This window comes from Lampris incognitus, chromosome 3, assembly GCF_029633865.1.
Source record: "Lampris incognitus isolate fLamInc1 chromosome 3, fLamInc1.hap2, whole genome shotgun sequence".
Taxonomy (NCBI): Eukaryota; Metazoa; Chordata; class Actinopteri; order Lampriformes; family Lampridae; genus Lampris; species Lampris incognitus.
The window spans coordinates 26,516,891-26,539,407 of NC_079213.1; the positions used below are offsets into that span (position 1 = coordinate 26,516,891).

General features: G+C 48.0%; 1 protein-coding gene across 1 annotated transcript in view; it reads right to left on the minus strand.

Annotated features, from left to right (window-relative positions):
* The window catches only part of si:dkey-97m3.1 (fatty acyl-CoA reductase 1), a 64,491-nt gene that overhangs the window by 3,437 nt on the left and 38,537 nt on the right, over nucleotides 1–22,517 (minus strand). Inside the window, exons 3-10 of the mRNA XM_056276952.1 lie at nucleotides 13,493–13,668; nucleotides 8,693–8,872; nucleotides 8,151–8,328; nucleotides 5,401–5,445; nucleotides 5,188–5,306; nucleotides 2,994–3,061; nucleotides 699–870; nucleotides 442–571 (exon numbers count right to left, since the gene is read on the minus strand). Coding sequence (XP_056132927.1) covers nucleotides 442–571; nucleotides 699–870; nucleotides 2,994–3,061; nucleotides 5,188–5,306; nucleotides 5,401–5,445; nucleotides 8,151–8,328; nucleotides 8,693–8,872; nucleotides 13,493–13,668 — 1,068 coding nt within the window. The remainder of the gene's footprint in view (nucleotides 1–441; nucleotides 572–698; nucleotides 871–2,993; nucleotides 3,062–5,187; nucleotides 5,307–5,400; nucleotides 5,446–8,150; nucleotides 8,329–8,692; nucleotides 8,873–13,492; nucleotides 13,669–22,517) is intronic.

The following is a 22,517-nucleotide window of genomic DNA, read 5'->3' on the forward strand; positions in this document are numbered from 1 at the left end:
GCAGACACGGCCAATTGTGTCTGTAGGGACACCCAACCAAGCCGGAGATAACCGGGGATTCGAACCGGCGATCCCCGTGTTGGTAGGCAACGGAATAGACCACTACACTACCCGGACGCCACTGGTTCGACTTTTAAACTGTAAATGGGGAAGTAGGCTTGCTAGTAATGTAGTTCAATGCATTTCTAACAAGCGAGACGAGTCTCTAAAGACAGGAGCTCTCTCAAACATGCCCCAGGTACATGTGTTGCTGCAAATATTTCTACATGTTACTTTTAATTTGCTTTGAGAGCCAGACAGCAAAGTTCATTTAGTTGACTCTCTTCCTGTAAATATTTAAAATTCTTGAGTACACATAAATGTGTCATGTGATAATCCACTACCATCCAGGAAATAAAGTTAAAACAAAACTTAAAGAGGCCTTTAAAAATATGAGCCTACCTTCTTGTCCTCAGGAGTGAGGTGGCTCATCAGCATGCTCATATTCTCCGAGTCCCACTCCCAGTCCTGACTGCTGAAGTACTCCAGCAGGCCGATGGCCTTGTGCAGACGGTTAAAGATACGCATCATTCTAGAGAGACAGGAGAATGGAATAAAGAGAAGGACGAGAGAGGAAGGATCAGAGATTAGTCCACGGCAAGACTTGCCAGGTAAGACTTTTCAGCTTTGGGGCACAGCAGATCGTAATTAAGTCTTACTGAGGTTTCTGTCCGGAGAGACGCAGGTAGAGGTCATAGATGAGGGCTGGGAACTTGTGACTGACCAGGATCCAGTATTGGTTGATCAGGTAGTTGGAGGTGATGTTGGCATTGGGCCTGCGGAAGGCCTGCTCCAGGGGGTTCCTCTTGAAGGTCGACATCACGTGGTGCTCTGGGTGCAAGGATGCATTCACATGAGAAGCTTGTATTCATGGGGGGCATGGTTTGGATCAGTGGTTCTCAATCAGACCTCAGGTACCACCAGTACTGCTGGTTTACTATTCTTTTTTTTGGTATTTTTTAACGCCTTTATTAGATAGTGATAGTGGAGGCAGACAGGAAATGGGAAGAGAGAGAGAGGGTAAGACATGCAACAAGGCTCGCCGGCTCAATTCGAACCGGCAACGGTTGCGACCATGTGGCCATGTGATATGCCCTCTAACAATTTGACCACAGTAGCGCCCCCTGATTTGACTATTCTACCGGGTAGTTCATCACAATCATTGTTGTTCTGGGTTTTTTCTTGGTTTTAAAGACTGCATTACAGTGAAGAGGTGCAATTTTCTCAATTTATTAGATTGTTCTAGCCGTTATATTATTTGTCCACCTGTCCGGACATCATATCCACATTACTAATGGGTGTTTATCAAAGATGTCATTGCGTAAATATTTTGTGAGAGTACCAATAGTCGTCTCTACGTTATTGTCAAAATATCGATAGAGGTATTCAGTCAAAAATATGGTGATATTTGATTTTGTCCTCATCGCTGAGCCCTACTGGAAAGACAGAAAACCAGCAGTACCCGTGGTACTCGTAGATCGGACTGCAAACCGCGACTTTAGTATGTGACACTGGAATACAAAGATTGAAAAAATATGAAGATTAACAACCGATGAGAAGCAGAATATGACCTGCCCAACAGTTCCTCATAACTAGGATTAGCTTCCAGAAATTTACGAGTTTCCATTAATCGTGAAGTAGGGGGAAATCAAACAGATTACTTCGTGTCGTGCGGTGAATAGGACCTCGAGGAGCCATGGCCAGACTTCATAACGTGACACTCAGCTCCTGTTCTCGATGGATTATCAGGCACAAGCGGCCAGAATGGCTTTACCCACAAGGCATCACAGACAGCCCCTCCTCACAGTGTTCAACAGTAGCCATCCACAAGCTACAGGAATAAGCCACATGACTCCACACATTATATCCCACACGGCAATCTCTGCGGGTTTCCATGGAAACTGATTTGTCGGGTTGTAGGGCTCAGTTGACTCGATCCGAAGCGACGGCCAGATGTGCCCTGGCTCTGTGCAGCCTGGCAGCGTGTATCCACTGCTAACCTTTAGGCGCCCTCTAAACTCTAGGGCTGTTGCTATGGCGATGGACCACTAGCACCGCACTACGCCGGAGTACCCACAATGCTTTACCAGAGGATGCCAGCGACAAGGTGCTGGCATCTCTTCCAGTGTAATTACGCATAGGAAGTTATTCTACCTTGAATGTGCAAGTGTTTCATTTTCACAAGTACATCTATTGACTTTGGTGTCAGCTGATCCCTTGTTTTTGATTAGCTTCAGCCATAGCGTACATTACGCACGTTAAGATTACCGGGTGCTATCCCTCTTTCATAACAGTGAATTGCTGGTATGGGGCTTAATCCGACTAGGAGCCATCTGGTAGCAATTTCCACAGTGAAGGGAGCACATTTGCTAATCTGAGCGAGAGCAGAGGTGAGAGGGTCCCTTGTCACCCTGCTGTGTTTAAATCTGCCATCTTGACACCCGCACATCCTAATCCCCATGTCCCCATTGACCACTGGGAAAGCAGATTTCGTTCTTCCAATAACTTCCTCATCTTTCTATCAGTCATAAGCTCGAACAACGAGTTACAATGACAAATCAAGAAGTCTTCCATTACGATCAACGCAGTACCAAAACAATTTAGTACACATCACAAATATATTTTTGACTTAAAACTTGCAAACCAATTTATATGTACAGTATAAATCTATATTATCAAATAATTAACAAAAAAAGTCCCACCAATTCCCTTTTAAGACTAATCTTCTGCTATCTTCCACCAGGGGGCAGACTCTCACCAGACCAAACGCCACAACGTAACCACTGTGACCACACTGGAATATTGATTTGTGACGACGGCAGCGAAGTGAGACTACAGCAATCTGTGATGACCATATCGAGGGATGCCAGCGGGCGAGGACAGAACAGCTCCATAATGTGTCCGCACAGGGACAATGCTTCCACTGCCCTCAAGCAAAACAAACGAGCACTCACCGATCTCTCCCCAGTGGAAGGGGTTGATGCCGCCGGTTGTGCAGTTGTAGACCAGTGCCGACTTGGGCCTGCAAAGTATGTGGGAATGGAGGGTCGAAGGTCAATATTAACATAAATTTCTATTTGTGCATGCAATGAAGAGAAGTTATACCAAGTCTACTGAAAGAGGTTAATATATTTTATCCATGACTAAAGCTGTAGGGATTGAAACTTAAGTCAGCCTTAAATGGCAGCATGCTAGTCAGAAATGTGTTAAAACTAATACGATTTCTTGCTTAGTAACTGCTCATGAGTTACTTTTCCCATTTCATTGTTAGGTATGAAGGATGCATGACATTCAGACTTTTGCCGATATCCGAGAGCCAAAGATTTCCATGGTCTTTATCGGCTGACAGTAATAGTGGTATTGCAATGAAACAAATACTGTGTCTTAGTTTCCACCAGTGTAGTTTACATATTAAATCATTGTAACTGTGATGGTTGGTGCAGATGCAGACGTCTAACCCCCCTCCCTCCCCACAGCTTTATTAGTATCTGTCCTGATGCATAACTAAACATTATACCGTCTCCAAGTGTCTGCATTCACTTGAAGGAGATGAGCACAAATTACCTCAACTTAAATGGAGAAAACGCACAGCAGTTTGAAATAGCTTCACTCTTCTACAAAAGGTTAATCCTTGAAAGCTTTGCTGTAAGGTGCAGCAGTTACGATAATAAATCAAAAAGACTCCCACTACAAATGTAACACACATTAAGCCAACTTGGGGCAGAAATGATTGGTAGGCAACTTTATTAATGAAATGCCACGACATGAAACGCCAGACAATTACTTCAACATTTTTTTTTGGGGGGGGGTTCCCCCCCCTTTTCTCCCCAATTGTATTCAGCCAATTACCCCACTCTTCCGAGCCGTCCCAGTCGCTGCTCCACCCCCCTTCTGCCAATCTGGGGAGGGCTGCAGACTACCACACACCTCCTCCGATACACGTGGAGTCGCCAGCCACTTCTTTTCACCTGACAGTGAGGAGTTTCGACAGGAGGACCCAGTGCATGGGAGGATCACGCTATTCCCCCCAGTCCCCCCCAAACAGGTGCCCCGACTGACCAGAGGAGGCGCTAGTGCAGCGACCAGGACACATACCTACATCCGACTTCGCACTCGCAGACACAACCAATTGTGTCTGTAGGGACGCTCGACCAAGCTGGAGGTAACACGGGGATTCGAACCAGTGATCCCCGTGTTGGTAGGCAACGGAATAGACCGCTACGCTACCTGGACGCCCCTACTTCACTTTTATTAGTTATACGTTATCTTGCCCCTATGATTGTGAGTTAACGAATTACAAAAATACTGTTATTCGCTTCAACACTATTTGGTTGGAGTCATCTTTCACACTGAAGTTCAGTTGAGTGGCCTGGATGTGCCCCTGTGAGTGATATGGAACGATTTCAAAATTTTCCAGAGAGGCTTTGAGTAATCTGTTGCTCAATTTTTTTGAGTAAGCAAACAGTGCTGAAAGCATAAAGAGACACTTTGTGGTATTTAAAAAAAAAAAGGAAAAGTGCTGATGAGACATTAGCATAGCTAACTCAATTTAACAAATAGTGCACAACTCCATCCATCCATCCATTATCTGAACCACTTAGCCTGCTCTCAGGGTCACGGGGATGCTAGAGCCTATTCCAGCGGTCATTTGGCGGCAGGCGGGGAGACACCCTGGACAGGCCGCCAGGCTGACACACACACACACACACACACACACACACACACACACACACACACACACACACACACACACACACACACACACACACACACACACACACTCATACCTAGGGACAATTTAGCATGGCCGATTCACCTGACCTGCATGTCTTTGGACTGTGGGAGGAAACCGGAGCACATGCAGACTCCACACAGAGGACGACCCAGGACGACCCACCAAGGCTGGACTACCCCGGGGCTCGAACCCAGGACCCCCTTGCTGTGAGGCAACTGCGCCAACCACTGCACCACCGTGCTGTCCTGGTGCACAACTCACATTCATATTTCTCTGACAGTCAGTGTCACATCATCTTCAAAGCAAATACTATATCCTAAAAAGCCAGTGAAAAGTAAAAGTGTTGGACTGTCCATGCTGGCGCGCGACCGTCTCAGCTGTTATGTATTGAAGTAAATATGGCCTGCATTAACCTGTGCACTGCGGTGTACCAGCCAGCAGCCAGGGTCAGGTTGATGACCACGTCCACAGGGATCAGATCAGCCACAGCATCGTTGTTGGCCCTCATGGTGCGCAGGATGCCCTTGCCAGCCTGACACAGGAGGACACAAAGTAAGGTTTGCAAAAATAAGCCTTCCTTCTTTTCACAAGCCCCAAAATGGAGGATTAGGAAACAATTTACTTACGGCGATGAAGACCCCACTCGGCCCGTTGAAGTTGTCAATCCAACCCTACGGTATGGGAGGAAAGAGGGGAGACGTTGGCATCATTCTTGGCGATAAAAGTTTTTTTCTCAAGTGGTCTGTCAAACAGAGTTATAACATCACAGCAATGTCATCAAGTTACAGAACCAAATGGCACCTCCTGGATGTGGTTATGTATGTGTGCACTCAAGATTGAGGGAGGGTAATGCGGTCGTTGTCAACTTCAATTAGATCCCATTAAAAATGGATGAAACCACTGGTTATAGACTGCTGCAGTTTACCCCCGGGTGTGGGACCGGAGCCCATCATGCGCCCGGGTCTAATCCTGGGTCTAATAATATGCTCTGGGGTAGATAAGCACACAGATGAGCAGAGAAGATGATGAACAGGCCAGTGGTGTGTTTTTAGCACAGCAATCTGCTGATGGCTTCAAGCCAAACCAAAGGGGGAGATAAATCTGTGACCCTCCACTGAGACTTTGCCACTGATATTTTGGTCACATGGTAAATCTCTGAGGATACAGTAGCGGATGGCACATAAAATACATTATGTGTGGTTGTAAACACACTGTGTGCGCCCACACGCACATGTGTGCGCACACCCATACCCCCCTTGCTTCACAGCTTTACTGGTGTGAGCTGCCAAGACAATTGACCGGCCAAGCGTGCGCGAGGCTGACTGAGGTGTTGCTGCTGGGCCAGGCCATGCTTACAGCTCAAGGCTGTACACAGACCAGTAACTAGTGGATTCCCAGACCTACATCTCCTAACATCAGCTAGCACCAGGACTTTCCTACCGTTCCTGTGCTTTTAGTTATGTAAAAGATCATGATTATAGTGTATTTCTGTGTACCCCCCTGCCCTCCAAAAAAAGTGTTTCAATTTTTATTTTCCCCCCCATTTTTTCTTCTCAATTGTACCTGGCCAATCACCCTGCCCTCTGAGCCATCCCGGTCTCTGCTCCACCCCCTGCTGCAGACTACCACATGCCTCCTCCGATACATGTGGAGTCTCCAGCCGCTTCTTTTCACCTGACAGTGAGGAGTTTCGCCAGGGGGATGTAGCGCATGGGAGGATCACGCTATTCCCCCCAGTCCCCCCCCCGAACAGGCGCCCCGGCTGACCAGAGGAGGCGCTAGTGCAGCGACCAGGACACATGCCCACATCCGGCTTCCCTCCCCGCAGACACGGCCAATTGCGTCTGTAGGGACGCCCGAGCAAGCCGGAGGTAACACGGGGATTCAAACTGGCAATCTCCGTGTTGGTAGGCAACGGAATAGACCGCTACGCTACCCAGCCGTCTCTCAAGTTTTCTTTTAAATTCATTTGCTATGTTTTGGGCTATGTTTTGGGATAGCCTATCTGAAACAGTGCTCTTACTTCCACAGTTAACAAGATTAATGTTATAGCAAGCCGTAACAAAAACGATTACGTGGTAGACAAGACAACTCTCACCAATTACACAAATCATGGGATAAATGGAAGCATTTATAGCCTCCATACGACCCCTCATCCACCTTCAAGTGTGAATAATGGCTGGTGTTCAGTATTAAACCATCCCCTGGGCTGTTATGCTAACTGTGATATACATGCTGAACTGATTAAGGGAAGACTCAACGCAGGCTTTGTGTAAAACTTACTTCTAAGCCACACTTCCAGCAGGACCCTACGCTATATATAAACATTACCCCACCAAGCTCCTGTCCCACCGACAACCCCAGCTGCTGGGTTTTAGCCCCTATTCGGCAAAGGCTGTTTTATCAGGGCACCAATTGAATCAGGACATCAAGAACGTCCTGAACCAAAGTGTGAAACTGCCGGCCCAGCCAGTCTGCTCTAACCCTGCGCCAGTTAAGATAAAGCCCACAGCGGCGAGGTATTGACCAGTGCTGGATTACACCAATCAATATCCTGTTTCCATTTGTTTTGCCATAACAGTAGGGGCATAATGAGTGTGGGGTCTGTCAGTAATGACGGTCCAACATGTTAGCAAACATTTACGTCAGGCAACAGGAAGACGTAAACAGTATCATCATTCACACTGCGCTCAATTTCTTTTTCTCCCCAATTGTACCCGGCCAATTACCCCACTCTTCCGAGCCGTCCTGGTCGCTGCTCCACCCTCTCTGCCGATCTGGGGGGAGAGCTGCAGACTACCACATGCCTCCTCCGATACATGTGGCGTTGCCAGCCGCTTTTTTTCACCCGACAGTGAGGAGTTTTGCCAGGGGGACGTAGCGCGTGGGAGAATCACGCTATTCCCCCCAGTCCCCCTCTCCCCTGAACAGGCGCCCCGACCAATCAGAGGAGGCGCTAGTGCAGCGACCAGGACATGTACCCACATCCGGCTTCCCGCCCGCAGACACAGCGATTTGTGTCTGTAGGGACGCCCGACCAAGCTGGAGGTAACATGGGGATTCGAACTGACGATCCCCATGTTGGTAGGCAACGGAATAGACCGCTACGCTACCTGGACACCCGGTGAAACTGTTTTTCGGGAATGCTAACAGATGATGAATGCGCGTTTTACCAGGACTTAAGCTGTTTATGACTAATTTGAACACACTGCACAGAAGTCGCTTACCTCTATCAGAGGACAATTGTCTTCACAGTAACAGCTAATAGTCAGAAAGACACTCTGTGACAGGGGCCGGGCCTTGAATAAAGTGTTTCCGAGAGGGAGTGACGGAGGGAGGGACGGATAGAGCCAAGGTAAGATGAGGGGAGACTCACAGGGAAGGGTTCCTGCCAGCTGGCTCCCACTATGGAGGGTCTGATGATGCCAATGTTGAGCTTGCCTTGCTCCTGCTGAACCACGCACTCAGCCAGGGCTTTGGTGTAAGTGTAGGTGTTGGGACGGTCGCCAATAAGCCGTGGTGTGATGTCGCGGATGATGCCATCATCCATCCACCTGGAGTCAGGAAATAAGATTAAGTCCATCACGCAGAGACAGCACTGTGATTTTTTCCAGAATACTACACAGTGTTATAAGTGTTATACCATTTAGACTGTTATAGCTCAGACTGACAGCTTCTGTCCATGGCTGTCAACAGATCGCTTCTCTAAATAGCTGTAGCATTTATGATGTCAGTCTTGATGACCGTTAAATGTCACAGCCATGTCTGATAGTCTCTAACGTTGAGGGCAAAACATATGACTGGAAACAGATGGGTTACACATCAAATTCATCAGTGTCATCGTGCACAAATTGAGCAAAAATCATATTGATCCAATGTCCTAATGACTTCAAAATCAATAAATAGATAAGTACTCACTCCAGGGATTCAATGAGCTTCTTGGGCTCCACCGGTGGCGGATAGATGACCTCGTCGATGTGCCTGCGGTTGCAGTTTGCATAGGCGGTGGAGATGTGGATGAAGGCCTGGAGGTGGTGCATCTGCTGGGCCAGGCTGAGGAGCTGCTGGGTGGCAATGACATTGAGCTGCAGGGCGTGTCTGATGAGGAGAGGACAGAAACACAGTCACTATGTCGAAAAGGAAAGGGTGAGAGAGAGAGTTTGTGGTTGTGGTTGTGTATCTGTGTGTGAGGAAGGAAAAGGTGTGCCAGATAGAGAAACAGAGCCTGCATCTCTGCTGAGACATGGGCTGGTAAGACTGTCAGTGAATGCTGAGTGTTTACTCAGAGAATACGAGATTATGGTCCCAGCAGAGTGGTCAGATTGTGATACATCAATCTGCTGTGGGAGGTGGAGTGGGTGACAAAAAGAGCAGGTGTGTGATTTTGTCACAAATACGTTAGTCCACCCACTATCTGCAGCTTTCACTACCTCTTAGCACACGAGCGCACACATGCACACACGAGAACATTCTGGAGCTTAGCTAGACAAATCTACTGCACCCACACACACCAATACATCTGCCTTTTGATCAAAACCACAATGAATATTAATCTTTAGAGGACCTATGATGGCTCCTTCAGCTGGAACAGAATAAAACGCCGAGGTTATTTTGCCCGCGGGGACCACATGACTGACTGTGGATCACCTCAAGCAGACAGAGATGCAGCCCTCGTTAAGCAATGTGCGAGTGGTGCTTGTCAGCACTGTGTGTGTGTGTGTGTGTGTGTGTGTGTGTGTGTGTGTGTGTGTGTGTGTGTGTGTGTGTGTAAGATAGAGAGAGAGAGATGGCAAGGATGAGAGACGCAGACAAAGCATGGGAGAGAGCAAGGCAGTGTGTGTCTTGGTGGTTGCATGGTGGTCGATGGGTCCGCTGGCATAAATCAGATGTGGTCAGGCAGTGTCAGCCCATTGGTGGCAGGCTTTGAATGAATCCCGGCAGTCGTGACAGTTGGGGTGCGGGGGTGGGGGGGTCAAGGGGAGAGCTTGAGTGTACTTGTGTGGGTGGTATCATCCTCCCTGTTGCCATCTGGGAGCAGATATGAGTGCAGCAAGACGGTCGTGGAGCAACAGAGGCACCACCATGAACCACCGGGCGCTCGAGTCACGGTCCAACTGTTTCCTGATATCTTTATCTGGATGTGAAGACTGGCAAGCATGACCAGGAGCGCCGCAACAAGGGATCTTTGCTGGCGGCCTTAAGCGCAGATAGAGACTTGCCCAGAGGTGTCAGTCTGGAAGGCTCTCCCAGAACACAGCGACACTGTCATCTGATTTATGTGGCTGTGCCGCTTTACAAGGTCATCGACTGGTGTGCAAAGTAATAGCTCATAGAGGTGACAGAGGAAAAGAGGGAGAGAGAAGAAATAAAAAGGGGAGAGGTTTAGGCCACTGTGAAGGACATGAGAGGAGGGAAAAAGAGGTAAAGGGAGGGTGAGGAAGAGAGGGAAGCCGATGGGAGAGACAGATGGAAGGAGCGAGAGATGGCCAAACTGGCAGCAGATCAATTTAAAGCACTTTAGAGAGGAGTCTAACAGTTTTACCCTAACAGAGCTGTCACTCATACCAGAATCAGAATCATAATCATTGCCATGTACGAGAACATACAAGGAATTTGTCTTGGTATGTTGGTAAGAGAGGGAAAGATTAACAATAACTAGTGAAGATAAAAATGAAAAAGAATAAATGAAATATAGTCGGCGGCACAGTGGTTAGCGCAGTCGCCTCACAGCAAGAAGGTCCTGGGTTCGAGCCCTGGGGTAGTACAACCTTGGGGGACGTCCCGGGTCACCCTCTGTGTGGAGTTTGCATGTTCTCCCCGTGTCTGCGTGGGTTTCTTCCAGGTGCTTCGGTTTCCTCCCACAGTCCAAAGACATGCAGGTCAGGTGAATCGGCCATACTAAATTGTCCCTAGGTGTGTGTATGGACCCTGTGATGGCCTGGCGGCCTGTCCAGGATGTCCCCCCGCCTGCCACCCAATGACTGCTGGGATAGGCTCCAACATCCCCGCGACCCTGAGAGCAGGATAAGCAGTTTGGATAATGGATGGATGAATGGATGGAAATAAAATATATATGCAAGATGAATAAAAATATGAGTCAGGTGCAATAAGGTGCATTCACCACCCATTCAGAGTTGAAACACGAGAGACCACACGGCAGCCCCTGAAACCCAGCACTGGGTGGCAGGAGCTGTATTTACAAAACGTTAAAGGAAAATTTCAAGAAGTTCTGTACAGAATAAGAGTTATTTACAGGGAAGTGCAGGTTTTATGCAGGGTGACCATATATAGAGAGCACAGTAGGGGAGATAGAAGTGGGGTGGGGGGTGGAAGGGTGGCAGTGTCAGGATCTGTGGGTGTCTGGGGGCTTGTTAGAATGGCTTACTGCTGTAGGGAAGAAGCTGTGGCGCGAGGTTCTTTTTACAGACCTTAGCCTCTTGCCAGAAGGGAGTGATTTGAAGAGACCGTGGCCTGGGTGGGAAGGGTTGGCCATGATCTTTCCTGCTCGCCTCAGTGTCCTGGAGGCATACAGGTCCTGGAGGGCCAGCAGGTTGCAGCCAATCACCCTCCCGGCGGAACGAATGATACGCTTCAGTCTGTACTTGGCAGTGGTAGCAGCGTACCACATAGTGATGGAGGAGGCGAGGGACGGACTCAACGATGGCAGTGTAAAAGTGCACCATCATTGGCTTTGGCAGGTTGGACTTAGCTAATAGCTTGTAGGTGTCTTGACCCCCCACCCCACCCATCTGAAAAGAGCCAAACTGTGATGGCGGTTCAGCACTGCTGCAGACACACACACACACACACACACACACACACACACACACACACTGCTCAGAGTGGAATAATAGTCTTATCCCCCAGAGGACGTTATCGTGGGAATTCAAACAAGTGAATTTTTGTGCCCAGGCCAATTTCTCCATGTCTTCTTCAACAGAATTCAAGGATCCATGTTTTGTCGTGTTAATTCATTACTAAACCATTTACCTAAAGTAAGATCACACAGACTCAGGATACGCTGGCTTCTAAAAAACACACCTCTAACAAGATTCACAAAGTCATGGAGCTTTTCCTTTCTTTTTTCAGAGCTCTGTGTGCACGCAGGATTAAACATTGACACATAGATTTTCCGTTTATTCACGTAAAGTACACAGATAGTCTTACAGGTGTAATTATCCAAATCACTGCCTGAGTACAAAACTTGTCTGAGCCCAGCGACTTGTAAACAGCCCGAGGCTCCGGGCATCGTGCCAGGGAACGCCTGTCATCTGCAGCAGAAATCAAATATGCTGCCATGAAATATCGACAGGGCACCATCCCCAGCAAGATTCAATTACAGAGCAGCAGCCCGAGGCCGTGGCAGAGGGACGACACCAGTGTCTACTGTCTTCCTCTGATAACGAGCTGGACTTGATCAATGAGCTTGGCCTCACTGGCAACATGACAAAATAATGCTGGTTGCATAGAGGCGGCATTACACAACATGCACGCAAACTAGCAGTGATAATATGCAGCATATCTATCCATCCAGCCACTATCCAAACCGCTTATCGTGCCCTCAGCGTTGCGGGGATGCTGGAGCCTATCCCAGCAGTCATTGGGTGGCAGGCGGGGAGAAACCCTGGACAGGCCGCCAAGCCATCACAGGGCCAACACACACACACACACACACACACACACACACACACACACACACACACACACACACACACACAGGGACAATTTAGTATGGCCGATTCACCTGACCCCTCCGAGAATTGCCACCTTAACATGGTGGAGGGGTGTGTGTGTCCCGGTGATCCTGGGAGCTGTGTTGTTAGGGGCAATAGCCCCAGGTAGGGTCTCCCAACTGGTCCTAGGGGAGGGGCCAGACTAAGAGCGACTCCCAATAAACTCAATGAAATTACACCAATGAATGAATGAACGATTCACCTGACCTGCATGTCTTTGGACTAATGGAGGAAACCGGAGCCCCCGGAGGAAACCCACGCGACATGGGGAGAACATGCAACCTCCACACAGAGGACGACCCGGGACGACCCCCAAGGTAGGACTGCCCCGGGGCTCTTCACCCAGGACCTCCTTGCTGTGAGGCCACCGTGCGAACCACTGCGCCGCCCAAATATCCAGTATACATATTTGTTTTTTCTATAGTCTCCTCCATGTGGGACTATTCTGCTCCAATTTCCTACAAGTTTACCACAAAAACCATTTATGAAGAATGTCTTCCTCAGAGTGGAGAACAAACGATTGATATTATGAAAGACAATGGTAGAAAAGCCACTATGGTGGAATGGTTTCTTTCTCAACATCCTCATTCAACTGTAACACCTGCCCCCCCAACATCATCAACAGCCTCTTTGCTCTGAATCAAACATCATAAGCCTGCAGTATATCCGCTGAGTAATACCTCACAATGGGCGTTTCCTGCTTCATAGGACACTGACCAAACAATAACAAGATGGATGAAGCTGGTTGAGCCACTCCGGCTTCCGGTACTTTCTTCATTCAACCAAAGAGATTACTTCAATTCTTAATAAACATGCTTTAGAAAATGTTCACTGGAACATGAAAAGATTAGACTGAAACGAAGACTGCAGGGAAGTGATGCGGCAATAGCTGAGGGAGAGAGAAAAAGAGCAATTTGTGTTTACATATGAAAAGAAAGAGCGGATGCATCTACGTGTTGCGTTAAGCCATGAATGTGACCCTCACTTGAGCGGCTCGTCAAAGCGGATGGTCGCTGCGCAATGGAAGACTATGTTGATGCAGGCAGTGAGCTTCTCCGCGTCCTCCGGGCTGATGGCCAGGCCGGGCTGCATCAGCTCGCTGCTGATGGGGATGATCTTCTCGTGGAAATCCGGGTTGTCCTCCCGCACACGGTCAAATAGCTGCCGGACACGTCACAAAAACATGCGCGCACACACACACACACACACAGAAAAATGGAACCATTAGATTTGTAGATTTCATGCCAACTTAGTCATCAACTAGGGTAAACTTTGCGTGACCATAATCCAAGGGGCTTAGTGTGTGTGTGTGTGTGTGTGTGTGTGTGTGTGTGTGTGTGTGTGTGTGTGTGTGTGTGTGTGTGTGTGTGCATACACATCACAGAATAGCCTGTCTGTGTAAACTTACTGGAGTGTCAATATTCCAGTTTACATGACAGCCTCCAGTCTACAGCCATGTGCAGATCAGTCAGCATCAGCGAGCCTCTCGTTGCTGCACACAACTAGCCACACTAAACGCCACACAACACAACAGAGAAGCAGAAACACTGCCTCCTTAAATCACCACCCATATTAATGTTCCAGTTTCAAAATTTATGGATATTCAAATAAAAGAAAAAGATCTAGGGCGGCACGGTGACGCAGTGGTTAGCGCGGTCGCCTCACAACAAGAAGGTCCTGGGTTCGAGCACTGGGGTAGTCCAACCTTGGGGGTCGTCCTCTGTGTGGAGTTTGCATGTTCTCCTCGTGTCTGTGTGGGTTTCCTCTGGGTGCTCCGGTTTCCTCCCACAGTCCAAAGACATGCAGGTCAGGTGACTCGGCTGTACTAAATTGTTCCTAGGTGTGAATGTGTGTGTCGGCCCTGTGATGGACTGGTGGCCCGTCCAGGGTGTCTTCCCGCCTGCCGCCCAATGACTGCTGGGATAGGCTCTAGCATCCCCCATGACCCTGAGAGCAGGATAAGCGGTTTGGATAATGGATGGATGGAAAAAGATCTCTGGATAGGATTTCTTCCACATCAGGGAAGCCAATTGTCAGTCTCCCAGCCCATCCCAGCGGCTTAGCAACCATATCAAGCAGCATTCAAGTCAGCGTACAGTGGCAGGCAGAATACAGTGTCCCATTAAATGTCACATGTAATTACATCCACATGGCAATGGCCATGTAGGACTGCTCTTCTACATGACACACAGAAGCTAAGACAATATACATAAACAGCATCACCACTGAAAAATGCAATTTTTGGAAACACTTTTTATGAAGCGTCCATCTATAACATCCTATAAACATCTATAACTACTATATAAGTGTAGCTATAAGTCATTGTAAGATTCATTATAACCATGTATACGCCCTCACAGCACCTCATAACCACCTTTATGATACATTGTCAATTTAAAACAGATTTATGCATTATAAATATGTCATCATTAGCCTGTTTATCTGTCAAATGTCATAACGCATCATAGCCAACTTGTTTTATTGAAGTTTTGTATAGATGCATAATGAGACTTCAGTGCTATTTCAGTCTTCAGCCATAGCCGTTAGTCATTGTAATACACATTATAGGAAAGTATGGGCGTTACATATGCAATAGATGCTTATGGGGCACTTTAGATGCAAGCTTCATAGAAAGTGTTACGCAATTTTTTTAAAAGTCAGCATGGGAACATTATCCTAACAGGGCACAGTGATGATACATTTGTTGGTTTGCATATTCCTCTAAGGCACAAATGCACACCTGTCAAATTTGGATTTAGTAAGTGTCTGACTTGATTTTGTTAGGTGTTTTTTTATATATATATATATAAAAGTATTAAGGCCATAAAGGCCACCAGATGGGTCGAAGCAGAAAAGCAACTCAGAGCAACTAGGAGCACTGCCCATGCTGCTGACTCAGTGTTCTGCTTAAAGACATTTTAACAGGGACAAATGACATCTGTAACAGGAAGCAATCATCTGAAAATAGTTTCAAATGTGGTTGGGAGGGTGAAGGCATGGGCTATCTTAAAAAAATGGGCTGTAAAAAAAAATTTATATGAAAAGGCGGCACATTGGCTAGCACTGTTGCCTCACAGCAAGAAGGTCCTGGGTTCGAACCCCAGGCCGTCCCAGGTCCTTTCTGTGTGGCGTTTGCATGTTCTCCCCATGTCTGCGTGGGTTTCCTCCCACCATCAAAAAGATATGCATTGTAGGGTTAATGTCTGTGCCCCTGAGCAAGGCAGTGGAAAGAAGAACTGGAGTTGGTCCCCGGGCGCTGCAGCTGCCCACTGCTCCTATACAATAGGATGGCTTAAATGCAGAGAACACATTCATTGTAAGAATACAAAGTCGAATAAAGTGGCTTTCATTCATTTTCACTTCATTCATTTTTCATTTATCCGAGGCGCCGCCTTATACTGGTGATGTGGTGGTGCTGTGAATGAAGTGAGCATTTTTTTTTAAAACGCGTTTTGTCCCATGACTCAAGACGAAGGCATGTCCTCTATTGGACTCCCGGCCCTGTAAAAGACACACAGGCCAAATGGTTCAGCCCAAAAAGCAAATACGCTCATTGTAGAAACTGACTCATAGTTGCAGTTGCGATCTCTACTGTACACACAGTGGCTAGACTGCACAGTGTGAGATTCAATATTTGTCTTTCTTGTTGAAAAATGTACGAGGCAAAACACACATGAACCCGAAACTCCTCTCACACGAGTTTGAGGGAAGGAAAAACCCTGCGTGCGCACGAGTGTGTCAAGCAGATTGCACCTGTCCCCTTGTGTCACAAATCTAATCACTTCATGAGCGAGTGTGACTGAAAATGACAAGTGAGGGGGCCTTGTGTGCCAAATTGCCCGTGCAATGCACGGCACATGACCGGCACAAAGCCTGTGTGATATTATTCCACCTGTTCACCCACTGTGAGTGCACCGAGAGGGCTGCAGACAGCATTCCTACATGAGGGGAGAATTAGCAGGTCAGGCTACACTAACTGCTAGCCCATGCAGACCGGCAGTCATCCTGGCATTCGCTGTCCCGGACAGTGATTTTTTTTGTTTTGTTGGATATGTTGGATATATGTGTTTTGTAGTTTGGATATGTGTTGTTGTCTTAGTGTTGCACTGCTGCAGGTTGGGGGAAACGGTATTTCGCTTCATTTCAGGTGCGCAGGTGCATGGAATGAAATGACAAATGAATATTCCTGAATATTCCTGATTAAGAGAACTCTCGTCTAGATCTACTACTCGCTGTCGGCCGGCTCCATGCACCACCCAATGGAACTGATGTGCATCCAGTGGGAACTGTAAACAAACTCTGTGTTCGGGCTTTAATGTTCGGGCTCGTTCCGGCAGTACCGGGAAAAACACTAACCGGGGGCAATAGCTGGGGTTAGCCAGATGTCATGGAATGTCACGTCTTCCCTCCCACGCAGCTCAGCTCAGCTCAGGTGTTGCCTTTATGTCAGTGCAGCTCACGTTACAACAGAGACGTTTTACAGATTGTGAGTGAATGATGGCATGAGGGGGGGGGGGGGGGGGGAGAAAAAAAAGGAATAAAGGGAGGGGATTGTGATGTGACTGGCATGAAGCGAGCTCTCTGGGTTATGAAATTGGCCTTCTTTGTGCGGGTATGTATATGTGCCTATGTGTGTCAGCAGAACACGCTGGCTGAGGAGGACAGATGTTGAATTAAAAAGCAGCCAACAGCTTTTTACAGTCATGCCAATCCTCTCCGTATATGCAACCCACCAGCGCTGTCCAGAATATAACGGGACAGTTCTGATGGATGCTGCACACCATGGCTGCAAAACACATCTAAAATGGGGCCAAAAAAAAAAAAAAAAAAAAGAGGAAAAAAACCAAATCGCAGGGTTCATAGTGTGACTGTTCAAAAGAGAGGAAACTTGTGTATTGCTGAAGCTCAGCGGCTCCCCTCTGCAGCAGTGAGGCGACGTCTGCAGGCTGCCGTTATGTAAGGCATGAACTGCAGAGCTCTGCACACCTGGACTCTAATGGCTTCCCTCCGCCTGCTTTAAGACCAGAGCAGGCGATAACACACACACACACACACACACACACACACACACACACACACACACACACACACACACACACACACACACACACGGCTTTGACCAACTGGCGATCAGATCGTATATCGATGACTGAAGGGACGACGACGGTTGGCTTTACCTACGCCAACATTAAGGCGACTTTAACTCACTATCAGAACTAAGATGCTGTAAAAATAACCTGGAGAATCTGCCCCCTGCTGTGCACCTAGAGGCGTTTTCTGGCGGAGCAGCCCGTCCGCCCGCTGAGCCCCGTTCATCAGCACGAGTGACGAGTGAATTTCAAATCCTTAATTACGAAACCAGCTTGCCGTCTCTCGTCCGTGGATCTGGCAACCCCCCGCGAGCGCCGTTCTCCATATGCCTGCTCGCCAAAACGCTGCTCTGCGCTCCAGAAGTGTAGTCAATGTTATGGATGGGATTTGGATTGTGATATTCGAGATAATAATGTTAAATGGAGCATGACGCTGTGATACTGTCGCACCAAGCACAGACACACAGACTTTTAAAAGGGAGCTGTTGTTTGAATAGAGGGGACGTTGTTATTAAATATCTTTTTAATGTTTAAATATTTTAAATAAAATGTTTACACTCTTTCGGAAATGTTTATTCACGTAAATTTAACTGTATCACTTCCGGGAAGCTTAAAGGTTCAATTATTTCAAAGCCCTGTTAGACGCTGAGCCATGCTCAAGATATTAAGATCTGGGGGCGTCCGGGTAACGTGGTGGTCTATTCCGTTGCCTACCAACACGGGGCTCGCCGGTTCGAATCCCCGTGTTACCTCTGGCTTGGTCCCCGTGTTACCACCCACAGACACAACTGGCCGTGTCTGCAGGTGGGAAGCCGGATGTGGGCATGTGTCCTGGTCGCTGCACTAGCGCCTCCTCTGGTCAGTCGGGACACCTGTTCGGGGGAACTCGGGGGAAAAGCGTGATCCTCCCACGCGCTACATCCCCCCTGGTGAAACTCCTCACTGTCAGGTGAAAAGAAGCAGCTGGCGACGCCACATGTATCGGAGGAGGCATGTGGTAGTCTGCAGCCCTCCCCGGATCGGCAGAGGGGTGGAGCAGCGACCGGGACGGCTCGGAAGAATGGGGTAATTGGCCGGATACAAATGAGGAGAAAAGGGTGGGGTGGGGGGGACTCCTCAAAGGCTGATTGAATTATATTTTACTGCAGTGAGTTTGGTTTCCAAATGCTCAACTCCATTTCCAGAGCTTCTGACGGCATTTCAGTTACCTCATTTGAGACTTCCTCTTGAGGTTGTGTAACCAAGGCAACTAAACAACAACACACCCAGTACATGGCAGCGGCCCATTAGCCACAAAACTCAAATTTGCCCAGGAAGTCTCAAGAGTTAACTTACCCTGGTGACAAATCTCACCTCTTCCACCAACGTATTGCTGTCGTATTTTCCTTCCATACGTACAACTAACAGGTTAGATTTAAAGCCTGGAACAAGAGAACAATTACACAAACATCTAAAAAGGACACAAAGGTTAATGGAAACAAAGGGAGGAGAGATATTACATTTCTAATCGGGGACAGCTGCAACAAGGCTTTTGTGTGTGAAACAGGCCAACAAGGCTCATCGACTTGGAATTGCCCAGAAAAACCAAAACTGTTTTTTCAAGCAGAAATACCATCACCGCTAAACCGTCACCTTCATAGTCTGCCTCGCTGCTTTCCTATGCAGTACTTGTGGGGAGGCAGAGCACATTTATACTAACAACAAGCGGCGTTAACAAAGTCAGCACTGGGAACACATGTAGACTTGGGTTGACTGAAGATGAGCTTGAACCGCAGTTTGCGGTGTCCTACTTGAAACTTGGGGAAAAATGAAAAGGATTTGGAAAAGGGTTGTCACAGAGGTGGTGCAAACCGTTTTAAAACCGAGTGACGCTGCTGGGATGGGTCAGCAAATGTATAAGTCATTCTCTCAAAAGGTCTGGCTGGAGCTATACTCCCCAATACTAGAGCGGAGGAGGAGAAGCATAGGGATCAGAAGAAATGGGGATAGAGAGAGAAAAAGAGACAGATAGGGGCGTCTGGGGGCGTAGCGGTCTATTCCATTGCCTACCAACACAGGGATCCCAGTTCGAATCCCGCTGTTGCCTTTGGCTTGGTCGGGCGTCCCTACAGACACAATTGGCCGTGTCTGTGGGTGGGAAGCCGGATGTGGGTATGTACCCTGGTCGCTGCACTAGCGCCTCCTCTGGTCGGTCGGGGCGCCTGTTCAGGGTGGAATAGCATGATCCTCCCACATGCTACGCCCCCCTGGTGAAACTCCTCACTGTCAGGTGAAAAGAAGCAGCTAGCGACTCCACATGTATTGGAGGAGGCATGTGGTAGTCTGCAGCCCTCCCCGGATCGGCAGAAGGGGTGGAGCAATGACCGGGACGGCTCGGAAGAGTGGGGGTAATTGCTTGGATACAATTGGGGAGAAAAAAAAGGGGGGAAAATCCACAAAAAAAAAGAAAGAAAGAGAGACACCAGTTTCTCTCCCGGCTGCTCACTGCATTCATCAGCAGATATGAGTCACTGGAAAACCACTCCTGCTGACATGCAGAAAATACATTTAATCGTGGAACTCATTTACCATGCCCTGTGATGGCCTGGCAGCATGTCCAGGGTGTCTCCCCGCCTGCCGCCCAACGACTGCTGGAACAGGCTCCAGCATCCCCACGACCCTGACAGCAGGATAAGCGGTTCAGATAATGTATGGATGAACTCATTTACCATGTACAAATAAGTAATGTAAACTCACAGGACCAAATGAAACCATCTTGTGAGCATACTCACTCCTTTTCATGTAGTTTACGGCCATTACTATGGTTACCAACATTCATCCTACTAGCCCTGCTGATAGTCTAGAAGCAATTTTAGACAAAGTAAGATGAGGAGAGACGGGGGAGAGAGAGCAAGAGAGGAGGCATTAGAGTCAAAGGGGTGAGTAATGCCAGAGACTGTGGGCCCTCAGAGCACTCTTTGTTATGGCCACAAGGAAAGAAAGTCATTGTGCGATAGTGTTGTTCTTTTATGAGAGGCTGTTTGGGATGACCTAAGGTCTTGTGCCAGCCTACCACTGCTCTCAATTACCACTGCGCTCTTCTACAACCCACGTGTGTAAATGAGCCAACTGTCTTGTATAGGAGGACAATACCCAACAGTTCAACATATTCTCAGCCCTTGGGGACAGAGAAAAAAAGTACCACAGCTATTCCTGAATCCAAATATTTACACCACAACAGGGCACTACTGGTATATCTTACAGTCACTCAAATGCAATAGCACATCCACCCTAGCCACAGATCCCAGGTGTCCACCCTGCAATTTGACTTTCCATTCAAAGCCACAGTTGCGGCCATCCATAAAATATCAATGCTGCTGAATGCCATTGTCTCGGTGGTGGTGCTGGCCTGTACGTGTGGTTGCCATTTGTCGTGTCTCAGTATGAGAGAGGCCATTGTACAGACCCTTAGGCCAATAAATCTTCTGTCCCAAGCGCTTGAAGCAGCCGTTTCACAGAAACCCAACACTAATGGCACTTTCCTTTTTGCTTGGCAATCTAAGATGCAATTTAAACAGCTTCTCTTCTCGCTAACTAGTATTTAACTGGGCTCTAGTCTTTCGGGTAGTGCTGTCCCCTAGAGCAGAGGGACGACAGAATGAGCAAGGAAAACTAAGTGGAAGGAGTAGTAAAATTACAACAAGAGGGGCGTCCAGGTAGCGTAGTGGTCTATTCCGTTGCCTTCCAACATGGGGATCTCCAGTTTGAATCCCGTGTTACCTCCAGCTTGGTTGGGCATCCCTACAGAAGGGAGGGGGAACTGTGGGGAATGTTGTGATCCTCCCACGCGTTATGTCCCCCTGGCGAAACGCCTCACTGTCAGGTGAAAAGAAGCGGCTGGCAACTCCACATGTATCGGAGGAGGCATGTGGTAGTCTGCAGCCCTCCACGGATCAGCAGAGGGGGTGGAGCAGTGACCAGAACGGCTCGGAAGAGTGGGGTAATTGGCCAGGTACAATTGGGGAGAAAAACGAGGAAAAAAATCCAAGGAAAAAATTTACAACAAGGAATGGTCCTGAGAAGGCCACGGGGAAGTTTGTTTTCTCTACCTTTGTTAGTGAGCCTCAGGTTTAAAGTACCATGCAGTGCACTCTATTGCAGTGTATTCCGGGAGCAGTTCTCGTATACCGTGGCCCCAGTGGGACACGGTGATGTGAAATGAAGCTAAGTGGAGACCACCGTCTTCTCACTCTCAGAGGTGTGAATGAATTGTATCGCACAGAGAGCGGCCACAGCTCTGGGCTCTACACGCCCAAGCAGCTCGGCTGAAAACAACCCAAGTTCAGTTTCCTGGCTAACAAAGACGAACCGTGATAAAGGGTGGTCATTACTGCACCTCAGAGATCCACACGCACAATGAACACCATGGCATGGATACATGGGCATACACAAACATGGGGGTACCTAGCTACATTAATTTGGCTAAGTCATGAGGCTAGTTCAGATACCTGTGTTGGGGGGGGGTATTTGCAGAAGGAGCTTTAGGGGTGAATAACTGATTTAAAAAATGTTTGCCTTGCTCTACTCCTGCGGTTGACATCTGTGCAAGTCTGATTGGTAATCTTGGTCTGCACTACGGTTGGTCCTCTCCCCGCTGAATCAGCCAGACGCCACCAATCAGGGACGAGCAGGCCAGAAAATGTATAGTAGTTAGGCAAGTTCTGCTTAAGTGTGTCAGACAGGAGCAATTAACGGCTGCACCCTCAGCACTGACCTTCATCTCCTGACATACGCGGTCTAAATTAGATGAACAATAAGATGTGGGTAGGATTACTGCCAAAGACAAATAAAATACTGTTTTACTAAGCTATACACATTAATTTGGCCAAGTCACAAGGCTAGTTCAGATACCTGTGTTGGGGGGGGGGGGATTTGGAGAAG